This window comes from Enoplosus armatus, chromosome 23 (genome assembly GCF_043641665.1).
Source record: "Enoplosus armatus isolate fEnoArm2 chromosome 23, fEnoArm2.hap1, whole genome shotgun sequence".
NCBI lineage: Eukaryota > Metazoa > Chordata > Actinopteri > Centrarchiformes > Enoplosidae > Enoplosus > Enoplosus armatus.
Window position 1 is genome coordinate 12,947,784 of NC_092202.1, and position 11,110 is coordinate 12,958,893.

At 44.2% G+C, this 11,110-nt stretch overlaps 1 protein-coding gene across 1 annotated transcript in view; it reads left to right on the plus strand.

Moving 5' to 3' along the window:
* Positions 1-2,490, plus strand: part of fgf11a (fibroblast growth factor 11a) — a 70,721-nt gene extending 68,231 nt beyond the window's left edge. The window contains exons 4-5 of the mRNA XM_070929568.1: positions 1,918-2,116; positions 2,348-2,490. Of these exons, the coding sequence (XP_070785669.1) occupies positions 1,918-2,116; positions 2,348-2,490 (342 nt within the window). The remainder of the gene's footprint in view (positions 1-1,917; positions 2,117-2,347) is intronic.
* Positions 2,491-11,110: the final 8,620 nt, after the last annotated feature.

The window sequence follows — 11,110 nt, forward strand, 5'->3', positions numbered from 1 at the left end:
ACTCTGAGGGCAACAAGTGTTGTGTTATTGTGTTGTATTGAGTTTTTATTGCTTGGACATAGTTTATTAAGACCAAATCTGCTCAACCCCTGTGTGGGAAGTGTTAAGTCTGTCTGTCTGTCTGTTTGCTGTCAACACTGCAGACGCTGAGGCCAGATGACAGATACAGACACGTGTGATTTTATAGGTTCATGTAAAGAGACACTGCAAAAACACAACCATTGGTAATATTAATGTGAGGCTACAAACATACAATAAATGTACAATGTTTAAGATGTTAACTGATTTTTTTTTTTTTTGTGAGGGACCAACAGCCAAAAAGGTTGCGAACCACTGGTTTAATCTTTGGCAGTGCATCGTATTTTAGAAACATATGTAAAATCTGCACCTGTCAGATAAATGTTGTGGAGTTAAAAGCACAATATACGAGTAGAAGTGTAAAGTAGCAAAGTAAAGCGTTTAGTCGGGAACAGTGTAAATGCCCCCCCCCCCCAATTTTTATCTTTAATCGGAAAATCAGACTTAGCCCGGTGGTAAAAACCCAGCCTCCATCTTTCTTCTGTTGCTAACTCCCAGGATGATAATGGCTAATTGAAAAAGACCTCCTTTGCACAAGGTTGGTCATGGATTGGTAATGAAGCAGCCTCAACACACACCCATTTACACACACACACCCCCTACCCATTACTCATATGGCCAGATTCCGTTGAATTCACGTAATTAATCAATTAATGAACGTGATCATGTCTGTCTGGGGGGTGTGTGAGCTGGTGATCAGGCTCTACAAAGCAGGCTTTAATCCTGTGAAGCCCCCCCCCCCCCGAATCCACACACACAGACACACACAGAGTGCAGAGAAGATGAGACGCAACACACCACAGTGCAAACACGCTTAATGATAGCAATCTGATTACACCTTTCAAGAGACTCCAGACCTTTGGGTGTCGCTCCGTGCTATTAGAGCTAAGTTAATGGGTGGGTGAGGAAATGAATGGCTGCCGAAGTGAATGGATGTGTAATTAAAGAATGGGCGATACAGTCAATGTAATTAGCTTGTTTATGTGCGGTACAATGGATATGAGCAGGCGTTGAGGCCCTGCGCCGGCGGTGGCAGACAAGCAGAGACGGGGAGGGAGGAGAGAGAGGAGAGAGGCAGCAGACGGAGAGCAGAAGGAGGAGAGGGTGAGGAGGGTGAGTGAGGAATGAAAGAGAGAGAGAGAGAGAGCAAACTCCTTATTCAGGCCTTTTCGACTCACCCGTCACATCAAGGCTCCAAATCAATCCTGCAAATTGGTTTGTTCCTCAACAAGGTTACCAAATGACGGAGGGATGGGGGTGGGGTGGGGGTGGAGAAGGAGCGGCAGAATATGAGATAGAGAGGGAATATGTGAGGGCTGTAACAAGAGGGAGATGGGGGGGGGGGGGTGTCCCGATGTTGACGTATTGTCTAATGCAGAGCTATGCATGTCTGTGAGAGAGAGAGAGAGCTGAAGGCCGACAGTGGGGTCGTTAAACTATGGAGGGGGGTGAAGGATCCGGCTGATAGTGGTTTGTTACAGGTAAACCGAACCGGCTGAGTTATGGCATCCCGGCTCTGGAACCACTTCAGCACAGGCATGCGCACATGTTGGAATGAGTTTGTCATGCGTGTGTGTGTGTGTGTGTGTGTGTGTGTGTTGTCAACGCAGCCACAGATGCTCCCCTGTAACCCTGTCATGAATGAAATGTGGCGCCCATTTCCCCCCATTCCCAGCTGAGCCGGTGGAATTGGAGAGTAAATATATAAATAATGGAACAGATAAAAAAAAAGAAAAAAAAAAAAGGCAGACGCTCCAAATGTGTTATTCTTCTTCTCCGCCTGACCTGATGTGTGCACTTCTGTCTCTGTGTGTGTGTGTGTGTGTGTGTGTCTTTCAGGAACACTTCACGCCGGAGTGTAAGTTTAAGGAGTGTGTGTTTGAAAACTACTACGTCACCTACTCGTCCATCCTGTACAGGCAGACCCAGTCGGGTCGGGCGTGGTACATCGGTATCAACCGAGATGGGCAGGTCATGAAAGGGAACCGCGTCAAGAAGACAAAGGGAGCTGCGCACTTCCTGCCCAAACTCATTGAAGGTACCACAAATGAATATATACTCACTGTATGCTACTATAATATATGTCAAAGTGCAGGTCAGCGTCACATGTCAAAGATTTCACTTGCTGTCCTCATTTTGTTGTATAAAAACCAACAGACGAACGCGCTAGTTCTCCTGTAAAACCCCCACTTCAAGTGAAGTCCTGCACCTATGTTGTCACTCGTTTTTTTACCCAGTCTTAACTCTTTGCATCCTTCTCCCTCCCCAGTGGCCATGTACAGGGAGCCCTCTCTACATGACGTCGCTGAGCAGAGTCCGCCCAGGAAAACGCCCAAGACCTCCAGTGACTCGCCCGTGCTCCAGAATGGCAAGAAGGACCCTCAATCCAAAACCAAAACCTCCTCCTCCTAGCGCTCAGAGACACGGGTGGGAGGAGGGGTGGAGGACACGGGGCACTGGGTACCAGCGGACACCTGAACAGGGTTGTTAGGGCTAACCCCCACCTGCTGCCTGCAACACTGACCCCACGAGAACCACAATGCACTGGAGCGAAGTAGCAGAAAAGGAGCAGCTGTCCAGGCAGAGTGGAGCTGGCCAATGGGAAGCCCCTTTTACCTTCACAGACCCCCATCCACACCAGCCCTCCACCTTCTTATTTATCTGTGATTATCAAAGCCTGGGATATAAAAGCAATAACTCCATGACGAGGTGAACAGTCGCCTCTCATCGTATAGCGCGTTTAACCTGCTGGAAGGAGGTCCCTCTCACCTTCTAGCCATCATCAGCAACATCCCTCCAGTCAACCAAATATCCGAGCAAAGTCTTCCTGGTTTTACCACAACGGGTGCAACGGTCAAATCCGTCCCTCTGCAGCGCGTACTTTACAAAATGGGTTGTGTTTTTATTTCCCCGCAGGGCTTCCGTGCTAATGTTAGCCTGACCCGGAGCCATGCTAATGCGAGGCTGTCACAGAGACCCTTGCAGACTTTTTGTTCTGCAGCCATCTGCTCAGCCCACATCTTCTGTGTGTGTCAGCGACTTTGTGAGATGGCCTGGATACTTGTCAGCCCTGCTTGTGTGTGTGTGTGTGTGTGTGTGTGTGAGTGTGTGTGTGTGTGAGTGTGTGCGCGTTCCCTTCTTCTTCCATTCACCTTTGGCGCGATTTGATTAGTTTGTGACATGGACTCAATTTTCCACTCGGTGGCACAAGAAAACCCCTCCCGTCTGTTAATGGAGTCTGGGGCTGATCAGTATCTTTCGACCCTTAAACGAGGGGCCAAGAGCTCCCTCGGCACACTGGGTAGTCACACACACGCATGCACTCATTATTCCACTGACATTTTCACACACACACACACGCGCGCACAGGTGTGTGTTTTGTGATATCCGTGAGCGACGACCGCAGAAAAACGATCTCACCGACTTAACACACTTAACACAACGGCATGCATTAACACATGCACACGCAGAGACATGCCGGCACGGTGGTCGAGCGTGTGTGCAGGGTTCTGGGAGATGACGGAGGATATCACGGGGTGCTGGCGGAGCCCGACTGTGTGGCTCGTGATTGCGCTGCCGTAGCTTTTTTTTTCACTGTGGCTGGCCATGCGTTGCGCAAACCCCCAAGACCCACACAGTATCTGCGGACACCCTCTTTCACGCAATGTGGTACTCTCGTCTAAAAATACAGAGGAAAATGTGCTTTTGTTTAAGTATTACATCCATATTGTGCGTCCGCCTTATGATGAATTTTTCCAAAAGTATTTTGGGCATATGATAAACCCCATCGCTCTCCCCATGCCAGAAATACTCCACAAACTAGTGTGTAGTTTGAAAGATGTGGGTGTTTAGGAGGGTCTAATGAAATATGCCATCGCACTGTATTCTGGGAAGTGTAGGATCCAGTGTCTTTTTGCAGCTTAACCCATACGAGGGACTAAAAGACGCGATGTCTCGGCTTCTTCTGCTTGAGGGGTCCTTTAAGTCTTTATATACACATGGATGAGTCAACTGAACACCTCTGTTCATTACATGTACTGTGACAACGCCGTGCTTCACATGAATCACTCGCTTTCACCTTTTTTTTTTTTTTAATCCAAAATCCTTCTTTCTAAATGTGTTAGGACGAATTACCATAAATCTTCTCCTGGAGACGTTGGTTATAATGCAAAGGAATTCAAGCCGCTTTTACTTGTCATTTCACGAGCCTTGTCCTATGACGACTGAGAGTTCATAGATTGTGATTATTGTGACTGTTTTGTGAGGAGGAAAAATAAGAAACCAAAGTCATTTATGAATAATGAAATGGACAGCTGTAGCACATGAGAAGGATGAGGATTCTAAAAAAGATGAGATGGAAAGACAGACACGTACTTCGATCACATTTCTTTCAGTCTTTATCCGATAAACTCTCCTGATAAAGAAACAAACCACTTAAAATATTTCACCGTTCTCGTTCAGGGGGCCTTGTTTCGTGTGTTTCAATTTGTTCTTTCCACTCAACACGAAAAAGCAATCATTTTCCATATCGAACTTTCTTGGTACAATATGCCGTGCAGGGTAATTGTTTCTGCCCAATGTTTATGCATTGTGGGAAGCGAGGGAGTCCCGTTTGTTCGGGAGGTAGGTGGCGAGGCCGGATTGACGATCGGGCCTCAGAGAGAGAGAGGGGCGCACCAAAGAGGAAGGGGGGGCTGTTTAGGGTCGAAATCATTTGTGGCGATGAGCAGAGCAAAAAGAGTTTTAAGAGGGAATTGCAGTAATGTCCCTGAAGACACACACACACACACACACACATATTTGCACACGCCTCTCATTTCGTGCACACACCTCTGCTCCCCTGTATCCTGTGGTTGTAAATAATAATAGCTGATATAAAGTAATACCTGAGAGATGAAGCAAAGAGAAGAGGTGAGAAGAATGAAAAGAGGTAGTTAGGTAGAGGGAAAGACATGCGAAAGGAAGGAAGGGTGGTTGAAAAGGAGAAAGAAAGAAGGACTTGCGAGGAATCAAGAAAAGAGACGTACAGTTCGATGATTTGCAACATTATTTTTCTATTTATTCAACACAAGCTGCTGTTAAAACCTCACTTACACACTAAAGACCTTAATTAAACTGTTAAATAGACCCTCAGGTTGGTGTGTCTGACCAGTCACCCCCTATGGATGGCTAAGTCCAGAACACAATGTTTGAGTACCATTTCGCAAAGTAATTACACAAATATTTAATTAAGTGAGGCTCCTGCCTGCTGGAATAGAATTAAGGCTGTCTGGGACTAGATGGAGAGATACTGCTAGATGGGAGGGGAGGAGGGATTCAGCAAACAGACACAGCCTTGTCTTCTGTGACAACTACTGTATATTATAAGGGCTGGGAAATCTGAGTTGCAATATTTGTTGATTTATTTTTCAGTTTGCGCCGTGTTTGTTGTCAGAGTTCAAGCGGAACGTGAATCAAAAGAAAGAGAAGGAGAGTTAAGGGCTTCAATTTAAGTTCAAGCTGCTAATGTGGACTATGAAAATAATGATGTAATTAATGTAATAATGTAAGTTAGATGAGGTTCAGATTAGAGATATGGAACGTAAGTAATGCATTTTTGTGGGAGCTCTCTAGAGGTGTGTTCAAGACAGAAAGTGAACCTAAATGTTCGCCATTCTTGTTATTCACACGAATTCAATCTGCCTCTTGTGAAACCCCAAACTTTATGGAAGTGGCATGCTAAATTGGCGGCCCTTTTAAAGCTCAAAGTAAATGCAATATTATTTTCTGTTTGTGCATATGCTTGTATAGATGCAAAAAAAAAACAAAAAAAAAAACATAATAGCACATGAGGTGGTATTTGTAGATAAGAGGACAGACTGTTTGTGATATATTCGTAGGGCTACAATCATCTCATTTCCTGCCTCAAACTCTGTGTTAAAGTGACTTTGAAGCAACTCGAGCCAAGATTTCATCAGACATCGTGACCGAGCATCAGTCAACGCCGACATCTAGTGATGGATTCATATCTCCGTTAACTGAGATATGCATGTGTGAACTGGGTGATTAAATGCAATCCAATACGGGATCCATCAGCCACTTATAGTTGCATCATTTATTAGTACGCAACTATGCATCACCTGTTCGTTTTCCCACTGTAGACTGTGCTGGTAGATTAGCTTTTGCCCACTGTTATTCGAGCACTCATCCTCGTGCTATTCAACCAGGATTAACTCCACATCTGTAATCAAATTCGCTCTTTTTTTCTTTTTTTTTTGCCAAAAATACTGTAACAGATATACAGATACAATGTATTTGGGTAAGCAGGTGGGGGGGTAAAGTTTGTCTGTTTGCAGTGTTGTTGATTTCACTTTGCAGAAAGGTAGAATTACGAAGCCATTTTTTGCATCTGCAAAGTTTGCATGATTGCATGAGTGTGTGTGTGTGTGTGTGGGTGTGTGTGTGCGTGTGTTTGTGTGTGTGTGTGTGTGTGTGCGTGTGTGTGTGTGACAGACTCGTGTGTGTTTTGCAGGGTTTCGTACGCCATTTTTCTGTGCTGTAATGTGAAGCCTGAAATCAGCTTCTCTGTTCCAGCTTCACTTCAAACGATTCTGTGTGAATTACAGGAAGTAAAGATTGCCATTTACCTTGACTGCTGTCTGTCTGAGCACATGTTTGATTTGTGACCCCCCCCCCAAAAAAAAAAGCTGAATATACTGCTTTTAACTCGCTGATAAACATCTCTATATTCAGCCCTAAATGTTAAATATTGGCCCTTTGGAGGGCTTGGCGTCACCATTTCTTTGGAGTAAATGAAAAAAAAAAAAGTTAGGAGAGGTGTGTGTGTGTGTGTGTGTATGGATATCGAAGGGGGTTAAATGAAGTGTGTCTGATTCAGCTGCACGCTTCAACGCATCACGCACGCACACCTCTCTCCCCGGGGACTCCCTTCCCTCCCATTTCTCCCGAGTCAGGGCCCTCCCTGCTTACTGAGCGAATTACAACTGCAGAGGGGGTCATCCGGGGTGGTGAAGGACTCAGAGAGAGAGAGAGAGAGAGAGAGAGAGGCATGTGTCACATACTGTAGTTTACCTAACTCGTGCCCTCACAGCCTCCCTTTGAAGTTCCACTTCCTCTCTCCCATCCCTTTTGCAAACACAACTTCCCTTTAACCTGGAGGCAGTACATGTGTGCGTGTGTGTGTGTGTGTGTGTGTGTGTGTGTGTGTGTGTGTGTGTGTGTGTGTGTGTGTGTTCTAGATCTCGCTCATCAGCTTTGGTACTTGTGTGTAATCGTTGTGTAACTGTGATTGAGTATCTCTGTATGTCCATTATGCGTATCGAAGAAGGGGGGGGGGATAAAGTCTGGGCCGAGAGAAAGGCAGAGAGGAAAATAGAGGATAAATCAGAGGCCAAATCAATGAGCACGAGTCCTTGGGCAGAAAGCAATAAACTCCATTAACAAGGTGCAGTCACATTATCTGGGAGGGCGTGGAGAAAAAAAAAAGGGATTAATATTGATATAGAAACCAACTGCGTGTTTTATTAGAGCTTTTATTTTTCTAACACTTTGCCCTTTTTGTGAGCTGGGTTTTTGCTGTTTAAGTGTGCGTGTGTGTGTGTGTGTGTGTGTGTGTGTGTGTGTGTGTGTGTTACTTTGAGGTGGAGTCCCTTCGCCACATCTGCAATGCAGCAGAAAACACAAAAAAGAGAGGGAGGAAGAGGGAGGCTCACGTGACAAAAGAGTGACGCCGTCCTCGGACAGATTTGCTCTCTCTCTCTCTCTCTCTCTCTCTCTCTTTTTTTTTTTTTTTTTCAGCTGCTTCATAAAAAAAAAAAGTGCTTCTATATTGGAGTCCACAGCCCGAGCACCTAATGCCACATCCCGTGCAGTGTTAGCATATAAAAATCAGACTGTGTTTTTTGTTTTTTCTTCCCACGGACACATCTGCATTGCACACACAGCACCCTGCACCAAGCCAGCGCAGATGTGGCTAAATGGGGTGACCTTTGCAAGCAGATTATGGAGGGACTTCACCTCTCACAAGCTAATGCACCAACAGTGTTTTAGTGGTGACTCTACACTGTACACTATGCTAAAAAAAAAGTCTTTATTACCCCTTTTTTCCCCCCCAAGTGTTTTTTTGTGTTTTGGGTTTTTTCTCGGTGGAAGTACAGTGACTTGTGATGATATATGAGGAATTCTGAGTATTGGTGTCCATTGTTTATGAATCATTGTTGGTCCGTCCATGTGTGTTTGTTGATTTGATGTGTTTTTCTTTTTCAATTTAAATGCATACCCGTGACAAATCTCCTATCACACAATGTGGGGGTGTTGAACAATGGAGGTCAGTCTACAAAGAGAGGAACGCTAAGCATGGGTCTCACACCTCTTCCTCCTGACCCCCCCCCCACAATCCTCCAGCACCCACCTGTCAATCAAAGGCCGACTGACTGACCTCTGACCTTCGATCTCTTAGCGGGATTTTAATTGGCTCACCGGCAGCATGTGGACTGCTCATTCACCGTCTTGTCTCACACACACACACACACACACACACAGGTAGAAGGTGTGTGTGTGTGTGTGTGTGTGATTCTGTCATCGATCCTTGAAGGATTCTTTTTGTTTGCTCTTCTTTGTACTGCATGGACGATCCGAGTTATTGTGACAAAGTCTTCCAGAAAAGATTTCAAGGAAATCACCATAATCTTACTTTCCTTCTCGTCTTCCAATTGCAAAAAGAGTGCTTCAGTCTTCCAGCTATCAAAGCCACAATGACACTATTTTTGTATACAAATGGGGCAAAAAAAAATATATATCTATATATCTCTATATATAAATATATCCATGCAAACGTGGTTGGGGTGCAATAACTCCCCCTGTTGCTGGCAAGGCGAAATAACACGACTACTATACGCCATCCAATCCCATGGATCACTTGGAGAAAGGAGCTGTAGAGGACCGCAGGGAGCCTTGCGGTTTGAAACTCCTGAGTTGAGGTAGAGGATCACAGACGGGTGGGACTACAAGCATGCATGCGCCAATCATTTACTGGACACCTTCAAAGAAACAGTCTTTACCCAATATTTACTCTTTAACCCCTTAACCCCCCCCCCCCCCCCCACCAACATTCTATTATCCCAAACTCTTGTCCCTGCATTTGCAATATGATCTGTATTTATTTCTATAATAACTTACCGAAATCAAGGGAGACGTATTATTGGATATAATTGAATAAAACAAACTAATATATTTGTATGATTGTAACGTTGGTCTGCTGAGAGTTTTCTTTTTGGGTGTTTTGATGTCATTCCTTCGGCAAGCTACATTTTTACGTTTGAAAAAGCTAACCTGTTTGCAAGTCTCATATCACATATAGTAGTACTGAATTACAGTTCCACTATATGATCATATAATCTGTAATGGTTTGGGCCTTTTGGTCGCTTTCACACCTGTAGTTCGGTTCATTTGGTCTGGACCAGGGCTTTCCATAGTTCACTTCCTGTGTCGAGAAACTTTTTGTCCATAAAGTCCACTTGGATTACTTTCAATTGAAGTCCAAACACAAAATTTAATTAATTAATTGACGTTTGATTTGAAAACTCAGATCGGGCATCCCTTATCTCTGTGGGGTAATTAGGTAAATAAACAAAAAGTGATGATGCATTTTCAATATGATTAAAGTGAGAAAGAAAGTGGGAACTTGGACAACATGTTGTAATAAAATATAATGATCACCTCTAACACCGAACTATATAATCTTTACAGTGACATCATCAACTTTTTATGTCGTCTGATTGCTATAATCCTGTTGCATCTGTTACTTGTTACTCATGAGAATGACGCTTAACGGGTAAACAATCCATCTAATTTAACTTTACTACTTACTTCTGTATTAAACAGTGATCTACTAAGGTCGCTCTGGGAGAGATCCCTGAATTTGAGTCACTGCCAGCAGGGGCTTTATACACTCCCCCATGACCACAGATTTGATGTGTGACTTGACACTGGCTGCTAGCTGTTAATAGTTAGCTTCTATGGTAATTAAATTGGCGTCAGGCCAAAATGGCAGTGACAGTGGATCATAAATTACGGTGTCGCGGATGGCCGATGAATGTGAGTGAGAGCAGAGTGGCGTGAAGCGATGAGTGGAGGGGTACAGGGAGGATGGAGATGTTTTTACGACGGGGGCCTTCGGAAAATACAGCAGTGTGTGTGGCAGTTTGATCAACTTAGCGTTACATTATGAGAATAATGGCTGCTGTATCACCTCTATATGTCCTGTTATTACAGTGGTTGACTGGACAAGATGGCCATGTATTTTACAGCATAAAAGCTCATTTTATGTGACACTGAAACAGACAAGAACAGAGACGAGAGACCACGTGAAAAAACGCTCTCTATTTACATGTATGTATGGCGTCAGCAGCAGGGCGGAACAGTGGTGAATTATTCTTATTAGAGTGATCAACTCTATAGCGTCGTAGCAATTATGGCACATTCAGTCGATCAGAAATGAATATGTAAAAACAACGTCAGCACTGAGCAGTGTCTGAACAGGAGGGAGGAAGGCGGACAGGAGTCCCTGCCATATATGAGCCATGAAAGCACGCCAGTAATAAAAACCCAATGACGTTACCAGAGAGGCTCTCTCAGAAAGTGTCTTTTGCAAATTTGTGTACTGTATTTTTATTCAGTTGCATGGACTGACTTGATGATAATCCATTGGAATCATTTCTGGCAATGACCAGTCATGTGTCCATTCCCTTTGACCCAAACACACGTTATATATGACTGTGTAAGACGCTCGAATATCACCTCATTCAAAGTAGACATTAACACCATCTACCAGAACAAAAAGAAAGAATCTAGTTGTTTGATCACTTCATATTATGTCACATTATGTATTAAAGGTAAAACTCGCAAAAGATGTCCAATAGTGGGCTTTCCAAGCGTACCCTCCTTGATTAATCTGGTTCAGTAGTCATTATTTGTGACATCGGGAAGTAAGGTTGGAAAATATATCTTCACAATAAAATATATATACCTTTGT